Source organism: Protopterus annectens, chromosome 6.part0 (assembly GCF_019279795.1).
Source record: "Protopterus annectens isolate FY-2018-M chromosome 6.part0, PAN1.0, whole genome shotgun sequence".
Taxonomy (NCBI): domain Eukaryota; kingdom Metazoa; phylum Chordata; order Ceratodontiformes; family Protopteridae; genus Protopterus; species Protopterus annectens.
In genome coordinates, this window is record NC_056737.1 from 302716706 (window position 1) to 302739859 (window position 23154).

The window sequence follows — 23154 nt, forward strand, 5'->3', positions numbered from 1 at the left end:
ATTTTTTTTTCTGAATTCATTGTAAAATGTTGCGTATTTCAGTAAAACAGAAAATCCTGTCACTATGACTAGCCCTCTGTCTATCCCATAAATTCTTCACAGAATGTGAAACTTCAAACTGGGGATTTTATTTTACCTAGACCTTGGACTCTCTAAGTTTCTCTAAATATATCCTGTGTTCAATAATGCAAAGGTTATATCTGAACGCACTTCAGTAAGATCCTCATTATTAGTTTTATTATAGTGGGCTGTTATACACTCAAGAAGAAGCCATGCACTGTTTGCAAACAAAAGCTTAGCAGCTGCTATGTACTTTCTATAGAGGGTACTTTTAATACATTCCCCGGCTTACCAGCTAATATGATGCCAAGTAAATCCACTGAAGTAAACTTTATGTCCCAATCATTCTTGTTCAGAAAGTCACCAAAAAGTTAAGAGGAAATTGCATCTGAAAAAATTGTGGTAATACATGACTGTAAATTTAAAATGAAGCCATAAACATAGTACCATAAACAAGGAAAAATGGTACCCTCACTGCAGTCCCACTCTTCTACTAAAAATGACTTATTTTCAAAAGAAAAAAAATATCAGTCAAACAACACTGCAAAAGAAACAAGGCATGAGAGGCATAAAGGATTTCGGCCATGAAATGTGCCGTTGTTTTAACAGCTACACCATGAAGATTTCTGGAATACAGACTGAAGGTGACCTAAAGTATTCCTCACCCCCAAGTGACACCATTTAACTTGTTTATAATTTCAAAAGTGTCTTTCCCCGCAGGAAACAGTCCTTTTAAGAACTGTCTTAAGAATGTGTCTAATAAAAAGACACACATTCTGTTGAAAAATATTCACCTCTGATAGTATAAGTTTCCCAGAAGTGCTTTGGCAGTTTGCATGAACTTTCAGCAAAGGTATACAGTATAGTCAAATATATTATATTATATTATATTATATTATATTATATTATATTATATTATATTATATTATATTATCATTATAGCTAATTATAAGCATTTTGAATGTGGAATCTGACCAGCTTGAATGCAAGTTGCTGATATTCATTTTCATCACTCAGAAATATAATATAAATATAATATATTAGTGATCATTGTTTATCGAGAAGCACATTGCTCCTCTTGCCTGCCTTATACAGAGCAATGGTATACCTACACGTCTGCAAAGTGTTTATCGCTTGCCATTATGCTTGGTTAAGTTATATTTTTAGGTTGTATTCAGTGACAAACAAAAGCATTATAAAGATCGAGTTTACAAAACCATTTTGAAGAATGGATAGTTGAATTAGCCTAACATGGAAGAAGCAGATTTTTTGAGTTTGATATTAGGCATGCTTATTCTCGCATAATGAATTCTCACTTCAACTGGTTCACTGGATGCTCAGAAAACAATGTCCAAAAATTTACCAAATTAGTTTTATCAACCACTATGCCTTTAATTAAGTATCACAATTATCACTGTTATTTTTAAACAAAACATTTTTAGACAGCACATCATTATCCACAGGCTCAAAAGGACATTGAAGAACTCTTAAAAAAGTCTCTTAATGTTAGTTTCTGATACAGTCAGAGGAGGTCAATTAGAATGTCTTCCAGAGTTTAAAATACAGTAGGGATGAAAGTGTAACATCTGCACAGGAATTTCAACTCGACATTTAATAAATAAAGTACTGTAGTATTCTGATCACACTATTAATTGAGGTGTCTGCATCATGGATGTCAACCACAAAATACTCTGTGCTGACCCCTACTTCTCCCATACATTCAGGGTTTCCATCAGTTGTGAGGCCTATGGATACTTGGTCATGAACTTCCCAGTGTTCAAGCAACAGGCTGATATAATACTCATTCATCTGCTTCTTATGAAATGAAAGCAGTTTATCCAGATTATTTTTTTTTGGTCTCCTCAAACATCATCCCTCTGGAACCAGCTTCCCAGTATCCCATATCCATACTGGGTTTACCAGCTAATCATCTATCCTCCTGGATTTACTCTAGTATTGCTGGGGCTGGTCATGGATCCTAAGGGCATGCTGGGAGCTTGACCATCTTTTGCTTCTGTCCAGGATTTTCTTTTATCTCTGTGTGCTGCCCCCCATGTTCATTAACAATGTCTGAAGACATCTTCCATCAATGGACCACACCCCTCTTTAAGGACTGCAGTGGTGCAGCAGTTAGCATTGTTGCCTCACAGCAAGAGGTTCTCCCGTTCAATTCTCGGCTGGAACAGCTTTTGTGTGGAGTCTGCACGTCCTCCCCACAGTCGAGTGACATTAAAGACATGCAGGTAAGTACGTGTATGAATGAGTGTGCCTTCTTTGAAGGCTGGGCATTGGGCTGGCAACTCGGCACCATAAAAACCCACTGCCAATCATTAGCAGAACGGAGTTCTGCTGTGGCGACCCCTAACCAGGAAAAGCAGAAAGACTTTCATTGAAGAAATCCCTCCCACCTAGGAGAGGCATGCCTGTCCTTCCCTACCACTCTGTCAGTTATCAGAGATGCTAAATGAACTGGGGTTGCCTGATCCATAGTAAGGACTTTATCCAGCTATGTCACCAGAGTGGCATTTATCCAGGTTCTTAGTGATAAATAGCTTATCAAATACCTTCTGGCAACCGCACTTCAATAACCCATGCAAATTAGCCAAGAAAGGAGCTATATCTATATTCAAGGTGTTGAATTGAAGTAGATGAATCTGTAACTGTGGTATGAAAAATATTTTGAAACAAACAGTTATAAAGTGAAAGTCTTTCAATAATATAAACAAAAACAAGTACTACTGCAGATAAATAAAAAAAAGAGCTTTATTAACTAGTGGTTAGTGGGATGTATTTCAAGGGAGTTTAAAGTGCCTTAAGAGAACAATTATTGCATTTATCCAAGTCACCAGATAAAAGTGACAAATAACAATTACATATTAAAAAGTCAGCTGTTCTAAAACACAGAATTGGAAGGAAAATTGTACTAAATGGAAAATGAAAAGCAGTAGTAAAATACGAGAGAGAGAGAGAGACAGAGAGAGACAGAGAGAGAGAGAGAGAGAGAGAGAGAGAGAGAGAGAGAGAGACAGAGAGAGAGAGAGAGAGAGAGAGAGAGAGAGAGAGAGAGAGAGAGAGAGAGAGAGAGAGAGAGAGAGAGAGAGAATGTGTATAAGAAATAAAATTAATAAATAATTGTGCAAAAAAAAGACTCCTCCACGATGCTAGGGTATATACCTTGCAACTTCTTTTCTCAAGAATTCTGGATAAGGCCAAAAATAATGGACAGACAATAGAGGTTAATTTCTGTAACACCATGTTGATGTTTTCTGCTTCCTGTATATATGCACATCAGAATTACTTTTAAAGTAAATTAATGCCTCTCTTTTTCTCATTGTGAAGGGTAGCTTATTCCATAATCTTGCAAGGTGTTATGTTGCATATCTATCATATTGTTTTCTATTATTTTTCTTTGTTTTCCTCTAGGTTCTTTTACTTCCTCTGTCTACTCACCGTTGAGCCTTCCCTATCACACTTGAGCCCATTACCTTCCAAGAGATGGGGAGTCACCAGTGAGAGCTATACATGGTGTCTATTATTTAAGCAGAGATCAAGAAGGTTAATAGGTTTATAGGTGTATAATTGGCTAATGACCCTTGGGGCCTTATTGGGCCTAGCCAAGCATCCCAAATGGATCACAAAAGTTATTGTGCCTTAGAGGTTATTTTAAGGGGTGCATGTTAATTATAGGTTCTCTCACTACCATCCCAGTATGAGAGTATTTTGTGTAGGTCCCTCACCCCATGCCTGGGTATAAGGGATGGACTACCTTCCTGATTGCAGAGATACCTTCCCCTGTGAGTACATGCTCCAGTGTACTCACTGTTGAGGCCTGCCACCAGACGACGGATTGATGAACTGAAACCAGCTCCCAGAATCCCACTGCAACACTTCTTCATCCTCGAGGGTTTGTGGCCGTGTGCATCCTGTTTCACCCTTTTTTTCTATTTCCCCAGGATGGCTATTCCTATCTTTAGCTGCCAGGATCATCAAGTATCCAAACCACTAACTGAATTCTGGTCACTTGGGCCATAGTCAAGGCTTTATCCTTCTAGTCCACAGTGTTGGCTCTTTTTTTGTTACTGATATTTCTTTTCCTCTTGGGCTCCCCCATCTGGTGTAAGTTCCCTCAGCAGTGATTTCCAGGAATAAACTTTCATATAACACTAGATTTTTGCCTTATAGTCCATGTAGAGGTTACCACTATGCAATTACTAAGAAACAGAATTTCTTGACAAGTGCTGAAGACTTTATGAATCCTTCAAGTTTTCCATTATGTTCAGTATTAATTGTTTTATAATGCTAGGTTCACAGTTCATTATTCAGCTCTGTAATTACTTAATTGTTTATACTCAGTTTGTTTAAATTGTATTAATGCCAAAGCCCTTCTCTGTGTTCTTTTCTTATTAGGGCTCACTGTATATTCTGCCTCTCAGGTTCACTGTGTAGATTTCATGCTGTCATTCCAAATCACTCTGTTTAGATAATATATTTGTAAAACTTTAGTTTCTTTATAACACAAAAATGCTAAAATACTGCACAAAAGATTAATACATTGCAGTAGTGACTGGCTGCTGATCACTTCTCTGTTTTTATTGTCATTCTTTTTAATACGGTAAAAACTGTTTTAATTAACCTGCAAGTTCTCAAATATTGGATGTATTAGCCATCCATGTCGTGATGGTGTGCTGATTTTTGAATATTGCCAATACTTAAACTGTTTTTTGTTAGTGCAAGTTCTTGTTTGTTTTCTTGCTTATACCAAAAAAAAAAAATCCAACAGTGATGGTAAAAGACAGCATTTGTGTTCTATGATTCTATGATTTAGTTTTCTGCCATTAGATTGTTTGGCTTGGAAAAGCACTGTTCACTACCATGCCCCCAAGGCTTGTTGATAGTTCTCAACTGTCCACATTTTCGCAGAATGTCAAGATTCTTGCCTCATATTTTTGGTCTGTTCCCCATTAAATTTGTGGTTTTCTGACAAATCACTGAATGATGATATACATTTGAGTTTCAGACTTCATATCTTTCAGAAAATGTATGGTAAAACAAATCCTGTATTCTAGCAACTTACTAAGTTTCTAAAAGCAATATTTAAAAGTTATCCTTATTTTTGGGTCTTTGTCCCTCCATTATTTTAGGCTTTGTCCAGATCTCTTGTGCTAAGAGGCTGAGGAGTATGCTTGTTATCACTAGCACAGTACAGTAGGCAATTTCACAGTTGTTTGATCATACTTGCACAAGGTGAGGGTTGCTCATTTGCTGGTTGCTTCACAGGGGTTCAGTATTTTACTGGTTGAAACATTCAGTGCTTTGGCTGCTGCAAGCTCGCAGCCTCTTGAGGACAGAGAGGGGGGGGGGGTTATTCCCTGTCACACATTAGTACTACTTCAAGGTGTGACGATCATGAAGTGAAAGTAATAAAGTAAGGGGGTTGGAGAGCTAAACTCTCCTACATAGCAGATTCACAGAAGGCTTTGCTTTTGGACTGTTTAGTTCATGTGCATGTGCTTTGAGTGCTTGTGTACTCAGGCTGTCAGTTATGGGCAACATTTGCTTGTCGGTTGTGATACAGCCTTGCACAGTTGTCTTTCCCCCTCAAAAAAAATTCATTCTACCTGCTTTGAGACAGTTTTTTTGTTACTAATTATGAAAATATCAGCTGTAACCTTAGTAAGCAGGTAAAAAGACTAACAAATTGTACACACATTATTGCATACAAAGCTCTTTTTGCTACTGCTGTTTTGTAGTTCCAGGCAGGCAGAAACAGGAGATCAGACGGGCTAAAATGGACAAATTTCAAGATATCTTTATGGGAATGTACACATATATACATACTCAGATGGACCCGTCAAAGATTATTTTATTTGTTTAACATTTGTTAACTAGGAAAGTCCAACTTGGAACGAAACCAATTTTCACCTGAGGCCCGAGGAGAAATGCTTCAGATGCATGTCTTTGAGCGTGGGAGGAAACTGGAGCACCTGGAGGAAACCCACAAGAATGCAGGGAGAACATACAGACTCCACACAGAAGGCACTCCAGCCGAGAATCAAACCAGTGAACCTCTTGCTGTGAGGCGACAACACTACTGCTGCAACACTGCGCCATCCATTAGATTCATAAAGGTACTGCTTTGTTAAAATTCAGCCATGCAGAAAATTATCAGTTTAACAAATTAATATCTGAGTACCATCTTTCATACATAGGATTCTGCCAGAATCCAACTGATAAAATTCTAAAAAAATACAGCAGCATCTAGTGATATGCATCCTCAATGCATGCAAGTAAGATTTGTGCATCTGAGCTCTCTGTTTCATACAGAAATTTGAAGCATTTTTTTATTCATTTATTGCTATCCTCTATTCTATGTTATAGTGACTGTTGTCGTGTGTCTTTTCTCATTCAGGTAACCATTGAAGTAGTCGATAATCCTCAAGCTGAAGTTGAGATGGATTTGCTGAAGGAGCCCAGGAATGACTGGCCAATTTCTTCTTCAGAGTGGCTGACAGAGAAGGGACTTTTCTGGCCTCTATTCTGGGAGTACACCGACAGTGATAGTCTTGACACCACACTGTCAAACCCTGAAGGAGATGGAGACTTTGATGAGGACTACATGACAGAATATGATGGAGAAGACACAGTTCTTAGTGGAATAGGTGGAGTCTGGGACAGAAGATGGCCATTACAGAAAAACTGGAGCTTTAAGGAGAAGTATAATTATGGTGAGTGTGTGCTTCATTATTTCTACATTTGATAAGAAGAATGTTGAAATGAGTTAGCATATTGTACTGCTGTCGGTTAGTGATTTTTTTGGCCATTTACTCCTGAGACCAGTCAGCCTTCTCTTCTTCTGTTTTGGCCAATTTATTCTTTTTTGACTTTCCTTCACCCGTATACCAGTGGTGGAAGGCAGAACATGTGGATCTTTTAAAAAATGCTTTATTGCCCTCTAATTGTTTGCTGGCAGGTGCTAAGCATTGCACTGACTAGTATGTTGAGGTCTTGTGCCCCCAGTCTTTTGTGGATGGAGCATCCTTTAGGTTGCAGACACGCCAGTGATGAGACTCTCACCAATTCTCCCTCCATCCCCAAGAATGGCTCATTTGGTACCGATCACTCACTTCTGTCTCCCCAAAATGGACACACCAGTACCCAGACTCAGTGGTTAGTAAACTGAAATTGCCTCAGCATTTATGAGTGGTAATTCTGGGCTCATATGGGTAATATTTGTGTAGAATATATCAAAAGGATTCAAAGCATCTCATCAAACTGAATTGTATCACATTGAGAATACTGACAAAATAGGAAATATTAACTTTAACAAAAACATACACAAAACATTTTTTATGGAGTTTGGTAAGAACTCCCCCCTCCCTGCACCACAACACAAATAGCCGCATCCCACCACATCCATTATGCTAACTCTAAGACCATGCAGCCTTGTGATTAAGGGGAAACCTCCTCTCCGATTTGTTCCGTAATCTCAACAAGATCAGTTCAATTTATGTGACAAAACAGGGATTTGACTAAGAGTAGTAACTCCATTGGAGTGAATGGGGCAGCTGCACCAGGTGGAAACTGCTGATGGTGGGGGGTACAATTGTCCACTGCTGATGGAGTGGAAGTACAGTACTAACCTTCATTTTTGAAGCCACAAGTATAGCAGAGCTTCATAAATGAATGTTAATGCTGCATTCATGTAGTGGTGGACCTCAGTGTGTGCTAGGAACTGTAGCAAGCTGCTTCTTACCCTCACACTTGTAATACAGCGGCTGAAGTACAGGAAGTACAGATTCCTTCTTCTTCTTTTCTTAGTTTGTTCCCAACTCTTAGAAGACTCTTTTTGGATTGAGGGGGTGTCAGTCTGGGGAGCTGCCCAGGGTATCAGATGATCTTGCCTTTGGTACTGATCTTACTACAAATACTAGAGTAAGTCTGTAGTGATACAACTCAAGTCTTTAATTTGTGTATCCTTTCATTTAAAGCCATCTCATTAATGAATAGCTCTGCTTTTTGCACTAAATAAGCCATTGTGCTTAGACAGCAGGAATTCGTATCAAATGTTTTGAAAGACTGATAATGTAAATCATTCTTATTCAAATAACAACAGCCTGATCCTCAAAGAACAGGGTCTACATTATATTATCGAAAAGACAGGTCAGTGAATGGACTTACATCAAAAATGCCATTCGGTGAACTGTTCATAGTGAGCTCGCAGTACAGTGAATATTGGAAAATTTGCCCTTTCCTCACTGTAGTGCAATCTGGGAGTTGGTATATAAAATTAGCAGGGGGTGTGTGGGTGGAGAAAATTTGCTAAATGGCATTTTTGATTTAAGTGCCATTCGCTGACCTGTCTTTTTGATAATATAATATAGACCCCAAAGAACATACACATACTCAATACAGTGGCAGTACACATGCTAGAAATAGTCTGTATCCTCTGGCATGTTATACACAGAAAAAAGCACATGCACTGCAGACTGAGATCCTCTATTTTAACTTTCAGACTTCACAAACCTAGCATATTGTTAGGGTTTCCTACCTGAAACCAAGTAAATTAAACCTCAGATCGTTTTTTTTCTACTAAACCATTTGTACTGAATTAAAGAGACCACTATAATCTGGGCTGGTTACGAAGACCAGGTATTCTTGATACTGATGAAAAGGAGAGGGAGTCAAAACAAAAAATGAAAAGATTTACTGCAGGAGGAAAAGGTACGTACTGAAATATTACAAGATATATTTATTCCATAAAAGGTAGTGTACCTATTAAAAAAGTACATTTGGGACTATGACACTGTAAAATGAATCTCTCAAAGTATGCCATATAGGCTGCTCAGGGGTTTTCTAGCTGGTGTTACAAAAACTAATGAGCTTTAAGATATCTCCATTTGTAATAATATAATTTCATTGATACACCAGACTGTTAAGATCATGGAGCAGAGACATTACATTGCACCACACACTTTCAATATTACAAGATATTGCTTTGCCTGTGGTTTTCTGAACTGCCTTGAAATCACCAGTGATATACTTTCATTCACTGACACTGGTACAGAATCTAGGCTTGCACAAAATAATCAATGTAAACCCTTAGCAAGGGAACTGTGCTTCTATAATCGGGACACAATTATGTGTTGCTGTTTGGCAAATATCTTAATGCCTGAGCTTCACAAACAGGGATGGAGTATAATGATGTTAAAAGGATCAGCTAAATGGCTGCATTTGACCATGTTACAGTTTACAGCACCCCAAAATGAACTTCAATTACAGTGGTGCAAACAAATCATTCTACTTAATAACGTTTCATGAATCTCATGCAGAAAGCCACATGTTAACTTAGCTTTTTAGTTTTCCTATTTAACTTAATGGTATTTAGTTTCTTATGTTTCAGGAGAAGTAAATTTACTCTCAACCTGATCTAAGTGTCATGCAGAACTGATCATTCAGGTCACAGAGTCCTAGAGAGGGTCACAGAATCATGGAGATTCCCTAAGGCAGTACAATTTTTCAAGACTACAGCATTTTGTAGACTTATTTAGAGCTAATTCAGCTGTGGAAGAGACCAGACTTTAAGGTGGTATATGAATTATTATGCTTGGTCAGTAGTGTGGTTAGTGCCGTTTCTGCTCAGTTCCAAAGTCAGGGGTTCAGTTCTAGTCTCTGTATTATGCCCAAGTTAAGTGTGCATGATATCACTATGAGTGTGAGTTTTCTACTGACATTCTGGTTTCTTCCCATATGCCAAGGATAGTCTTCCAAGCATTGCTTATCAGTAGCATAAGTTCTCCCTAGGTGTATACCATGGAGCTTTCTCCCTGTATCTCCCCTGTAAATCAGCCTGATTAAAAGCTATAAGAAGTAATTACATGAAATGTAGCAAGCCTTGCATCAATGCCTTGTAGCTGTAATTCTAACACTTTAATAAACTTGGCTTGATTCCACTAGGCTAAGCTGGTTAACAATCTCTATCTCTCAATTTCTCTATCTATCTATCTATAGATATCTATCTATCTATCTATCTCTCAATTTCTCTATCTGCTCTACTACCTATCTCCTTAGGAGTACCTCAAGGATCAATATTAGGTCCACTCTTATTCTCTATCTTTATTAATGATCTTCAATCATCTATCCATAACACTACCTGCATACAATATGCAGATGATTCTACCATCATCTGTACAGCTCCCACCCAATCTGAACTCCAGTCACTCACACAATCTACCTTTTCAACCGTTGAACAATGGTTCTCAAAAGATGTCTCCTTCTATTCTCACCTACCCACAAATCTCCACCCTACTGTATGCTTCCTCTATTTACACCAATCTCTCTAAAGGTAACCTGAAAAACTAACTACATCCTACCATAATATAGCCCGTTTGCCACAGCATCCCAGTACAGAACTCACCACTGTAATAACTTAAAACAATTACAATGGTTAGAACTACCTAACAAGCTTATCTATCAACAACTCTTAATTACACATAACATTCTTTATCAACCAACAAAAAAAAGATACAAGTCACCACAACTAGAATTACAAATTCAGCAGGTAACTGTCTATTTTCAAACTCCATAGGGAAAATATGGAATAACCTCCCCACACATTACCTCACTAGACTCCTTTCAACTTTTCAAAACAACTTCTATTACATCTTAAACTTCTGGCTCTGCTCTTGTACCAATCCAGACTAATTTTTCACTGTATTTTCTACTACACTAAAATGTATGCATTGTTGCTTAAATGTTTAACCTTGTTTTTAAAATAAAATAAAATAAAATAAATAAAATAAATCTGGGCTTTACCTGCAAATGGTCGCTCTTGATCAGTGCACTACCATGGTAAACAAATATAAATAAAATAAATAATAAATAAAACTATACTTTTCCTGTTACTGTGCCATTGAATGCAGATCAGACGTTAAAAGGCCACCTGATATTACAATAAGATGACTCAAGAAACATTCCTTTATCTAGAGGTAGCACTACATTGGGACTTGAAAATGCTTCTTGCCTTCTGTCCTGAATGTAGGGGTGCAGTTAGAAATTCGCATTCTGTATGCAAACCTAATGTTGTTGCCTCACTACTACCACCACCGATCTATCATCCTAAAAATGTACTCAGCCCTCAACATGCTACTCCCAGACATGTAGGAAGGTAGCACTTTAGCTTCGTCTGTTAAAATTTATACCCACGAAAAGCATTTTTGGAGGTTTAGTGCCACGGTGGTATGGTGGTAGCATTGTTACCTCACAGCAAGAGGTTCTCCCATTTGATTCTCGGTTTGGCTTGGGAGTGCCTTCTGTGTAGAGTCTGCATGTCCTCCCCGTGGTTGGGTAGCATTTGAAAGACATGTGTGCGTAAATGGATGTGCCTTCGCTGAAGGTTGGGCGTCAAGCTGGCACCTCGGCGTTTTGTAAGAATCTACTGCCAATCATTAGCAGACCGGAGTTCCGCTGCAGCGACCCCTTACTGGGAAAAAGCCGAAAGACAAACAACAACAACAACAACATTCCTTTGACACAAGCATTCTCTGAATACTTCTGTAATGTAAATATTTGTTTACACAGCTCTAAACATACTGTGCTTTTTGAGTGTTGATGTTCCTAAGAGATGTTCAGAAAAAAATGTACTCATTTGAGTACACTGAGCATGCCTAGCTACACACTTGCCTGAATGCTCTGCTGCTAGTACTGTTAGGCCCTATGGGATTTCTAGAATTTGGACCCTTTAAAACTTCATTCCAACATGTTAGAGCAGTTAATACTTAACAGGGAAATGCAACTGTGCAATGTGGTGCATTTGATATCAACACTAGGGAAATAAATTGAAGAGACATGTATATGATATATATATATATATATATATATATATATATATATATATATATATAAGGAGACAACTTCTCGGAATGTTGATAAAGGTCTAGAAAGTGTAACATCTGTTTAGTACAGCCATTCTGTTGCTTTATGAATCTCAGTGCAAATATGTTCTTACTTAATTTCGTCCTATTATATGATATTTGGTGTTATTCATGTTTGTTTGCTATAAAACAAAATAAAAAATATATATTAAGCTGGTACCTAACAATGACAGTATTGAGTGATGATGTAATTCTAACATACTGCCCACACATCCAGTACAAATAATGTATTAAATGTATTTATTAAGCAGCTATAAGCTGCACTAGTTGAGAATAGGGATGATTATATCACAGATAAAATTACACAGTTTGGGAGTATGATATGAAGTGAATATAACTACAAAGAGCTGCTTAGTCTGCAGATAGACATTGTACATATTATACAAATGAGTGTGCTATTGTTTTCTTTTTATGTTTAGTGATTTTTTTCATCAGGTTTCACCTAGACCTTAAGGTCCCCCTTTTGTGCCCACTGCAGGGATCAAGCAACTATCCTTTTGTTTCTCAAATCCAGCATTCAGTTTAGAAGTAAATTTATCAATCCCATTTTCAGCAGTCCAGAGTCATTTGTGAGAATGGAATCCTGGGAATGTTTGTCAAACTGCAGATCTAGGAACTTAAACAAGTTTAAATCAACAGTTCTTCAAACAGACATTCAGTGTGCGTAGTACACAAGGCTGGAGAAATGGAGATTCTGCTTATTTGACAGACTAGGTATTCACATTTTCTCTGAGGATATGCAGCCTTGATTTTAGCATGTTTACATTTGGAGGTATGGGGTGCTTATAATGGATAATTTTTTCAACATTAAAATGTTTGGATGGATTTAACTTCATTCAATCAATTTCTAAGAATTTAAGTTTGTTACATTTTGCTTCTTAAAATCTTACCAATATTATTTGCTCTTGCATCGTAATACTAACAAACGCATTATTAACTGGACTATACATTAATACTACAAACTGTTAGTGCTCCAACATTGTGAACTAGTTTACTAGAGCCAAATATTTATACAAAAAAATCTCTGTAGGTACAGTTGGTATGGTCAAGGATGTGTAGCCAAATTTAACTTTTGTAAATGAACATTGTAACCAAAGATCTGATGAACTATACATTCATGAATGTTTTAAATAGTCATTTTTATGTCGGAGGCTTTCCCCTTATACCTTCCATGCATTGGGCTGTATCTCCATACCTCGATTTTTATCATAAGCAGCTATGGGTTTGCTGCAACTTTATAATGGACCAACCCCATCATATAGAGACCCTGTCCCTGAGCAGAATTTTTAGTCAATATCCTAATTTTAGAATTCGTCCAGTCTAGATTTGGTCAGGTATTCTACTCCCCAATTTGGCAACATCTAGTCTATAATATTTTATGTTCTCTGTTGTAATGCAGGACTTGAGTGAACAGATTCTAGAGCAGAAAAAGAGAGAAGGTAATGAAAACAAATCAAAGAAAAACTTTTCAAACTTAAAAGATCAGTGATATCATTTATTATAAAGTTATTCATTGAGAAACTCATGATTAAAACTGTTTCTAAATGTTGTATTACATTTCTTCTAAAACATTATAATATTTGTTTACGTGAAGAAAGAGTCCCTTATTCAGTTCTTGTTGATTTGCTGGCAGCCTGACTAGTATAGTGATCATTACAGATCCTGTTCAGCTACAATCTTGCCCTTAACAGGCAGTATAACAAATAATGCAATGTAAGCATAGTTGGTGCTTAAAACATAGCACATGTATGGAAAGGGTTTGCACTATGAGATGCATCTTCTTTTTTGGGGAAAAAAAAATAAAGAAAGAAAGAAAACACTGGCTGAAGAAGACTGGTTGGATGAGGGAATAAAGTTCCACAGCTATGTGTAAACACAGAACCCAGATGTAAATGTGGGCAGAAACTGTGAAGTACTTTTGAAAATTTTAATTGGCGGCAGAAACTGTGTCAAGATGACTGTTTGAGAACTTGTGTACTAGTGGGGGGCAGGCCAGGTCTTGTGACTCTAAACAGTGGATGCTTTCCTCTTTGACCTGAACATTTCCTCTCTATACTGCTGTTCCAGAAGGTCTTCATAATCTGATACAATTCTAAGAAATTGTCCGAAACTGATTATTTTCAGTGCAGCAGATTACTGGAGTTGCTGCTCTTGTTTTGATATAGAACCTATGCTCTAGGTGATTCCAAGATCCCCATCTGCTTGTGTAGATGGTAGCTCAGGTGGATGTAAAAGATCCTGTGGCCTTTTATCAAAAACAGACAAACAAAAAGAGTAAGGGAGGTTCCCTAGCCAAATTTCCCCTGGTCAGTAAGAGCGCCACCTCAGGTCTCCTTGAAAAGAGGCCACAGTGGAACCAGTCTAGTCAACAAAGAACAAATAAATAAACAAACAAACGTAAATAAATAAAATAATATGGTGAGAGAACTATGAGAGTGTATGTTTACCAGCACTGAGTCGCTTCCTGGTTTTTTTTTTCCATGACACCTCCATGATTTGTTCAATTAAAATGCTTGGCCAGAGCAGTAGCTGTTTCATTTGGTGGCCAGTGATAATCCTTGATCTGGTGTGTCTCATCACTAAGTTGAGAAGAAAAAAGTCCCTTCTCCAATCTGACCCCTTCGCCCCACTCTAGCAGCGCTTCTGCATTTGGAACTATATTGCACTACAGTTTGTTATTACATTTTCATGCATCTTACGTCTTCCTAGGGATTTACAAGTCTTATCCCATAACATTTAGGAAATATGTAGTCTGTTTTTTTGTCAGCATGATTAGCAACACTGGGGAGGTCACGGAATCACAAGTTATAAAGACAATTTTTTCTTCAATTTCAATCCAACGTCAGAGAAAGAAACTGCACCTAAAAACCATAAGACTTGATAGAAAATGGAGAAAATGATCTAAATCAAAGTCTAATTCTAATAGTAATCTTTGTCTCACTGAAATGAAAGAAGCATTGCAGTTAGCTGTGGAGAAAATGGCTGCACAGTTCAGTGGTGTTAATAATACTTTTGCTGAGTTAATCTTTTGGATTGGGGAACCTGTATCAAAGATGTTAAATTGTGAAGGCAATATATCTAATGCTGCATGCAAAATTGACTTCCATTCCAAATAAAATGCATTTATAAAAAAAATAGACGAGTAGAATTAAGACGTAGATAATAATCTCTTCAGGAGTTTGCCTGAAAAATATGACTGTACCAACCTACTATAAGTTAATTTTGACAGTTTCTTCCAACTTACTGAGGAACTAAAGGAAAAGAAATCTTGAAAACAGAGAGGGCACACCAGAGTACTTTACACAAAGCTTGCTGCTGATTCTGCTGGGCTAGTTTCATGCTACAGTTAAAATCCAGTGAAGTTATTGCTCCCCTATACTCTTGCCTGGATTGACACATTATAGAATATAATGTACCTTTTGGCATCTATCTCACTAGACACATCAAAAGCTCAAAAAATGCAGAGGTCCCTAATGAAAAGGATCTTTGGCCTCAACAAGCTTTGTTATCAAGAAAGGCTGGAATCACTATCCCTATACTCTGTGTTATATAAGCTCTTGAAAAGAGACTTGTGCCTTGCTTTCTGTATCCCTGGGACTCTATTATCTGAGACATCCTCTTTCTTAATGCATCAAATTATGTAGCCAGCACTAGAACAAGAGATCTCAGTTTACATCAGGTAATAAGCAAATCTAAATAAAGTGAAAGATGTTAATTACTTAATGCTTCCCCATGCTCTATAATAGACTCTCCTTGCATGTCAAGCAATGAGACTCTACTCTGGCTTTTAAAAATAGCTAAGACAAATGGACCAGTTCCCTAATACACTCTTTGGAATGTGCAGGCTTTGCCTTTCTTGAAAAGGATGTTAGAGCCCAAGGGTGGTTATGGGCAAGGCACACATGGCCTCTGGTCAATTAGTCTTGTATTTCCAATTATTCCTAAAATGCCTTAAAACTGCTAAGAATAAACTAGCTACTTATCACAATTATTAGCTGAAATTCTCAGTAGACATTGCTATGAAATATAAATTAGCAAGAAGACAATTTTGTCTTTTTTGCCATCTCCTGATAAAAAAGAACACTTATTTTTCAGATGCTTTTTTTCCGGCTAAACAGTTTTCTTGAAACAGTTGCAAATATAAAATAACTGATTACAAGGATTATTTTTATAACCTTTTTACATTCAAACCTAACTAAAATGTTTATATAATAATATTTCTATTTGGCAATTAAAGTCTTGTAGGCATTCTGTCTTTCTAGGCTATTTACTGCGTTTGATTTTGGCACTGAGAGTTATGATGCTAGTCAGACTATTAAGATTCCTAAATAGGTGGAGGCAGCTCAGAAGGCTTACTGCAATGTGAAAGCCTTACCATGGAAAGATTCTGCATTGTAACAAGCCTTTCTGATTCTTGGACCACTTTACTGCTGAGGTTTTTCCCTTGCAGGGGTAGTAGCATAGAGAGCAATCTTGCTGGTGAAGCTGTGTGCTAATGTGGCAGTCTGGGAGAATGGCTCATGCTAATTAGCCATGTGTTCTTTCCTGGAAATTTTCATGGTTCCCAATTTCTCATTTGGCTGTGTAAAGATTTACTCTAGAAAGGCAAAGTAGAACTTGTTAAAAGATGGCATTCACTCCTATGAAAGTACTTACAGTGCAGGTTAAGTGCAGCAGAGCTATGGAAGTGGGGAGTTTCACTGTGTATATCATGGAGATGTGCGTGTGCATGTTTCTAGGGGCAAGAATGAGGCTGAATGAATATATGTGTGTCTGCCTGGGTGTTCACACTACAAGGGTTAGGTAGGGAATGCTGAGTCTGAGCAAAAGCATCCCCCACACTTGCAAACATGTTGCTTTGGCTGCTAGGCAGAACATTAGCGGCCTCTGGTCTCACAACACAGTGGTTGAGAGACCTGCTAATAAGCCACTAATGAGTTGTTTTTTAATGGAGCTTTAACATGCCTCTGAATTTGGTAATTAGAGCAGGCAGAGAGGGATTCTCTGAATCCTGGGGTGGTTTTCATCAGTGGTTCATTTAAGTAGTCTAACGGTTAAATTATTATTTTTTCCTTTTCAATGCTAGTGTAATTTATAGAAGCCATTGTTTCAGATTTGCCCTGTATACAAGTCATCACATTGTCTAGGTTCATTTTCCAATTTGTGAAGCTGCATTAAAGTGCTGGGAGCAGTGCACGAATTTTGCACGTGCTGTGTTTGTTAAACTATCTTTTAATGTGCAAACTACTACTCTTAAAACCACTGTTTTCTAATGTACTTTATTTTTCACAACTGTTCCGATGTACATTTTCAGTGTTGGCCTTCATTACCATTATACACTGTAGATTAAGTTCTATTTTGTATATTCGTTTTAAAATAGGCTACTTTGTTGCAAATTGGTTGCCCAACCACTCACCATTTAAATATCTTTTTACTGATTGCACCAGGATAATTGTATTATAATATTTTACTCACTTGCATACTTACTTGTAGTCTCTAATTCTACCTCTATAATGTATGAATATTATTTAAGCTCTTTTACTTATGTAATTTTGGGTCCTATGTCTTACTTCATTCCCATTGTACCAACATATTATTCGTAACCTACTATTCTCTTATACTTTTGATAAATGTGTAAAGTACAATCCTATATTAGTGTACTCCTCAGGCTGTTAATGTTTGTAAAATACTTGGAGCTTTCCCTATTGAACAAAGTATTTAAATCTAAAGCACTGATAGCTAATCTTTGTAAACCTACTGAAGCTGTTTCTCCAATTTACATATTTATCACAACCTACTACTTAGGTTCATAGGTTCATAAGTAGGTACTAGGCTATTGGCCCTAGGGCCTATATAAGCCTAGCCAAAAGGTACCCTGGCTTTCTCCATCCAAGAAAATTATTTTCCTGTGCCACTGTCGAGCAGAACCACAGAAGTGATCCCTGGGGTGAATAAATTTTGGAGCTTTTCTTCCTGGGCCTTCACTGAAAAGAGGTTTTCACAATCCAGTTGGACTTTCCTGGTAAACAAATATATAAACCAACCAACAACCTTGCAGCCACAGCTCCCAAATCCACTAAATCCAAAAGGAATGCACAGCAAAAAGCAGGAGGTTCCGCAATGCTTTTACAACCTATACATTCTAGGGGCCCCTAGTAGATACATGCTTCTGTAAAAAAGGGGCGCTGTTTACCAGCAAAATACAAATGTGCAGAATTCAAGCTTCTTCATGAGGGATAGCATCAAGACAGACAAACTAAAGATGCGAGGACTCTGTTTTCTGCAAATGGATCTGCAGGCATTTAGATTCCTGAGGGATCAAACATTTATTAAGGAAACACCTAGTAAGTACTTTCATTTTTTGAACTGATGACCTGCACAGTGTTAGGGTACATTAAAGTGCAGTAGGTCAGCAGTGGAATTGGACATCTATGTCAAGCACATTTTAGTTTGTCCATAGTTGTTTTAGCATTACAGTAGTCACTTTCTGCACTACAGGTGGTGTACTGAATTGTTCTTTCAGTAGAGTTATGTGGACATCCTCAACAGGTTATGTATAAACCCATATGTCACCAGGTGGCTAGACAACTGGGTCACATATAGGACCCAGGAAGTTAAAATTTTGGAGTCCACCTTTCCAAAGAGGCCAGTCACAAGTGGAGTCCCTCAGGGATCAGTCCTTGGACCACTCCAGTTTGACATTTACTTCCCTGAAGTCAAGGTGGATGTCAGTAGTCTCTGGCTGACTAAATTTGCAGATGATTGTAAATTAGGAGCTGTCATTGAATCCCACTCTGAGACAAATGTTCTTCCGGAACGGCTGACACAGACAAACTGATGTCAGAGCCATGGGCTTAATCTAAATGCCAAGAAATGCATAATAATATCCTTTGGGATAACACACCATGTTAGAATTGACACACTAGTCAGGGACTTGGGGACACTCACAGACAGTAATCTAACATTTGACCATCACTTTTTTACTGTAGTGAGGAAATAATTCTATACTGCACACCTTACAAAGAAAGGTATGGCATCTAGGTCCAAGGAAGTCATTGTTCGTCTGTTTTCAGTATTCATCAGCAGACCTATCATTGAGTGCAGTGCCCCCTTTGGTATGTACCTAACAAGGCATATCCAACAAATGGAACAGCCATAGTGGTGCCTCACTAAAAGAATACAGGGTGGAAGTAAAATGTCCTATGCAAACTGCCCTCAAAGCCCTATCCCTGTATTCTGTCTCAAAAGACTGTTGAGTGGAGATCTATGCCTAGCATACAGGGCATTGTCAGACCCCACTCTGATGGACCTTCTGCATATTAGCAAAACAAACAGCACCAGAATTATTACCCATTCTAACGACTTAAACCTTGCCTGTGATATAAATAGGACCTGCTGGAAAGACAGGTATGTATCCCTGAGAGGAGGCTCCCATTCCATGTGAAGCAGAGTTCCTGTCTAAAGAAATTCAAGTATAACTTGGGCAATTGCCTGGGGAACAAGACATTCATCCCTGGTCTGGCACCTATGTCTCTAATGGACACAGGCAACCTGTAAAGGGTTCATCTCACAGGCTCCTGCTTGCAAATGTTTCATCTCCCAAGCCCCTGCTTACACTTATCAAGAGTAGCAGAACTTGTCAGAGATTTGGGATGCATGGCTAGGCTTAAAAAGACTCTTGTAGTCATTAACCTAGTAAATGCCTATGAACCTAAAAGAAAGTAAATGCCTACATGTTTTGATGAGTCAAGCAGCAGGGTGAGTAAAAGTCAGTATGACTAGATGCATGTACACTTCACTGTGTATGAGGTTACTGAGGAACCAAACACTGATATATACGAGTAACACTAACAGGTGCAAGAAAGGAATGCAGACTTGCCAGCAGTTTAAACACAGTAATGCAATGGCATTTACATAGAGTAATTGCTTTGAAACCCACAGCAGATTCAAGCAAAATGAAAGCAAAGTACACACATGGATCACTCAAGCATGAGCAGGCATGCAGCCAGGAACACACAGCAACAAACACAGTACTGCAGCATTTATCACATTCTGATCAACCGAATGACAGACCATCCACAAAAAGCATGTCAAATACCACACCAGACTCAAAAAAAAGCAGAACTAGCTGAAAATCACATGAGTGCTGTAACGCAGAATCAAAATTTCATCTCCAGAGGGCAAAGATTAAGTTGGTAGGCAATGCTGCAAATGTAGCCCTGCATACTGTAGATAATCTGGACTATCATAATCGGATTAAGGGATTCCTCACAATGGCACCAATGCCAGCAGTGACAGTAAAACAACATTTTGTATCACATCCTTCAGACAATTGACACTATTTTAATGTACAACCATATTTAATAATTCATGTAGTCCAGTACATCATAACATGCATATGGAACATAGATGGTGACCCCACACTTCTACACTGCTCTGGATTTGAGGCTGATATGACAAGCAAGTTCATGGATTGACCAAAACACTGTAGTGGGAGGGTATGTGGCATCCTGTGCTTTTCCCAAGGTATGTATGGGTAGGTTTGGCTAATAATGCGTGCATCATCAAAAATAAACCTAAACCATATAAAGAATAGAACTACAAAAAAATAGACCAGTATCTTGAAGTTGAACGAATGTAGGGTCAAATTAGTTTAGACATCTATAGTTTTTTGAAAAACACCACACTGACCATCCCAATCATTTTTGGCATTCCTAAAGTTCATAAAAATATCCTAAAACCTCCCCTTGGACCCATAGTGTCAGCACAAGTTCCAAGACCTGTCCCTTTGCAGTCATGGTGGACAGGTTATTGAAATCAGTACAAGATTAAAACATGCATTTGTTATAAGATTCATAGAACTTTTTGGGAGAATGAAACTTAAACTTTGGGTTGAGGAGGTTAGGTTTTTGATAGTTGATGTCATGGGCCTTTTTTCAAGCATACAATAGAAGATGGGCTTGGAATTTTTACAGAAGCCCTGATTTCTTTTGATTGTTTTTAACTACTGGAAACTCTAGGTCCATTATGGATTATATGGATATTATTCTAGGCAGCAATTACATATTTTTTGAAGATGAGATTTTTAAACAGGTCAAAGAAGGGCAATTGGCACAGCTTGCACCTCCATATTTGATATCTTAGTGATGCTCACCTAGGAGAAGAAGTTTGTATTTCAGTATGATTATTTTTGTTACTTCAAGTTATATGTACAGTTTCTTGATGATATATTTACTTTGCACAATGGTTACATTTATTAACACCACAACCCCCTTTTTAAAGTTTACACATCAACTGAATGACAACTATGCAAATTATTTGGACACCACCTTTATAAAACACGTAGATAGGTTTTGCTTCAAATGTTTATAGAAAAACAACTTTTTCAAATGCATACTTGATTTTCTGCCGTCATCACCCATTTATACAGATGAAATATGTAGTAAAGAGCCAGTTTGTGAGACTGGCCAGAATTATTTCTGACAAAGAGATTTTTTATATTGAGAGGAAGAAATTAGAAGATACATCTCTTTATAGGGGATACCCTAATATGTTGATTAAGGGGATTAGTGGTGAAATTATGGATGGATGGGATATGGAATGCATTCCCCTTTCAGGCATTGGTCTTCCAGGAGTCATATCTACACCTATACAAAATACTGATGACGGATCCTCAACACACGAAGTCAAAAAGATTTTAGTTAACAGGCACAACTTTCAAAGATGTTTAGTTTTGGAATGCAATACAGGTTCTGCAGTGATTAAGAATGGCCAACTAACTCACTTCCCTGTGAAACACATTCTCTGATCTGAACATTCGATAAACGGCAGTTTGCTGACATTGGGTTTCTATGAACTGATATAGACCCACAAAACTCACCTAACTGCAGCCTCTACAATGCACATACAGACAGCCCCATCCACTTTACCTGTCAGCCAATTTCTATAACTCTCATAAAAAAGCTTTTACATAAACTAAAACTGTGTACCTCCTCAGCTGACAACCTTCCCCTGGAATACCTCAGTCTGGCTGCAGATGCAATAGTATACCCAATCAGTGTTTTTATTAATAGATCAATAACAAAATCCTTTGTCCCTAACTTGGGGAAATGACCCATATTATCCCCTTACACAAAGGAAAAAATTCCATTGACATTACAAATTTCCATCCCATAGACATCCTGTTTGCATTTTCTAAAATCCTCGAAAGATGTGTACATCAACAGTTTCCCCATTGTCTCATAAAAAATAAGCTAATTGCCAATACCATAGCATGTCTACTGCACTACTATCACCTACATGCACAGTCAATAAAGCTTGCGATTCAAATAAACTTGTATCTGCAGTATTGCTAGATCTATCAAAAGCCTTTGACATGGTGTCTCACAGTAAACTCATCAATCTGCTACCCCCCCCCCCGGGTCTTTCATCACCATCTGTTCACTGATTCTCTAGTTACTTTGCCAACAAGCTGGAAAATGGCAAGGATTCATCTCTGCATACCTCCCCACTTCCACAGGAGTCCCACAAGGATCCATCTCTGCATACCTTCCCACTTCCACAGGAGTCCCACAAGGATCCATCTCTGCATACCTCCCCACTTCCACAGGAGTGCCACAAGGATCCATCTCTGCATACCTCCCCACTTCCACAGGAGTGCCACAAGGATCCATCTCTGCATACCTCCCCACTTCCACAGGAGTCCCACAAGGATCCATCTCTGCATACCTTCCCACTTCCACAGGAGTCCCACAAGGATCCATCTCTGCATACCTCCCCACTTCCACAGGAGTCCCACAAGGACCCATCTCTGCATACCTTCCCACTTCCAAAGGAGTCCCACAAGGATCTATCTCTGCAGACCTCCCCACTTCCACAGGAGTCCCACAAGGATCCATCTCTGCATACCTCCCCACTTTCACAGGAGTCCCACAAGGATCCATCTCTGCATATCTCCCCACTTCCACAGGAGTACCACAAGGATCCATCTCTGCATACCTCCCACTTCCACAGGTGTCCCACAAGGATCCATCTCTGCATACCTCCCCACTTCCACAGGAGTCCCACAAGGATCCATCTCTGCATACCTTCCCACTTCCACCGGAGTCCCACAAGGATCCATCTCTGCATACCTTCCCACTTCCACCGGAGTCCCACAAGGATC

At 38.4% G+C, this 23154-nt stretch overlaps 1 protein-coding gene across 1 annotated transcript in view; it reads left to right on the forward strand.

The window, feature by feature from the left end:
* ISM2 (isthmin 2) overlaps window positions 1–23154 on the forward strand; it is an 832179-nt gene that overhangs the window by 443096 nt on the left and 365929 nt on the right. Inside the window, exon 3 of the mRNA XM_044074053.1 lies at window positions 6470–6785. Coding sequence (XP_043929988.1) covers window positions 6470–6785 — 316 coding nt within the window. The remainder of the gene's footprint in view (window positions 1–6469; window positions 6786–23154) is intronic.